Source organism: Myotis brandtii, unplaced genomic scaffold (genome assembly GCF_000412655.1).
Source record: "Myotis brandtii unplaced genomic scaffold, ASM41265v1 scaffold334, whole genome shotgun sequence".
NCBI lineage: Eukaryota > Metazoa > Chordata > Mammalia > Chiroptera > Vespertilionidae > Myotis > Myotis brandtii.
Genome location: NW_005362885.1, coordinates 83294 through 84167, shown reverse-complemented (window position 1 = coordinate 84167; position 874 = coordinate 83294). Strand labels below are relative to the sequence as shown.

Sequence of the window (874 nt, the reverse complement as noted above, 5' to 3'; positions counted from 1 at the left end):
AGGGCATCTCAGGCTGAGCAGGACACACAGGGGCCCTGAGGCTGCCCAGGAGCCGGTGCCGCGGGGTCTCAGGACCGAGCTTGCACCCCACGGGCCGACAGCCTCTTTGCAGACACAGGTTCTCCCCCTGCCCCCGGGCCCCGTTCAGCCCCGTCCTGGCCTGAGAAGCGGGGCGATGCGCACCTTCGCCTCAAGACCTGTGGCCGTCTCCACATCGCAGGGCTGGCCCATCTCCGCTCTGCCTGCGTCCCCCCAGTCTGCGTGACCTACATTTTCTGAAAGGATCCTGTTGTTTTTCTGGCAAAAATCCAAGTAGAATGTGTGCTTGGTTTTTTTAGGAATCGAACCGTGACCTCCTGGCTCATAGGTGGACGCTCAGCCCCTGAGCCACGCGGGCCGGGCAAGTGCGCCTTCTCCACCCTCAGGCCTCCCAGCTCCTCTCACACCTGCCAGGTGCTTTTCAGAGCTGCTGGTGGGGCCCTCCCTGAGCGGCCGGCAGCCCCATGCAGCCCAGGCTCCGGGGGAGACCCCTCTCAGTCCGTGCAGCAGGGCCCCTGGGTCTGCATGGGGGGCCCAGCCTCCCGGCCTCACCTGCCCCTCCCGCGTGGGCCGCAGGTACCCGGTGATCCTGTCCATCGAGAACCACTGCAGTGTGGCCCAGCAGAAGAAGATGGCTCAGTACCTGACCGACATCCTCGGGGACAAGCTGGACTTGTCGTCCGTGAGCAGCGAGGACGCCTCCCTGCTGCCCTCACCACAGGCGCTTAAGGGCAAGGTCCTGGTGAAGGTGAGCCCCGCCTGCCTCCTGGGCTGGGGGTGCATCTTGCTGGGCCCTGACTTGGGGCAGGGCAGGAGGGTGGGGGCAGGGCAGGGG

The 874-nt window shown here is 66.2% G+C and overlaps 1 protein-coding gene across 1 annotated transcript in view; it reads left to right on the top strand.

The window, feature by feature from the left end:
- Positions 1–874, top strand: part of PLCH2 (phospholipase C, eta 2) — a 12155-nt gene that overhangs the window by 3106 nt on the left and 8175 nt on the right. The window contains 1 exon segment of the mRNA XM_014543758.1: positions 616–809. Within this exon segment, the coding sequence (XP_014399244.1) occupies positions 616–809 (194 nt within the window).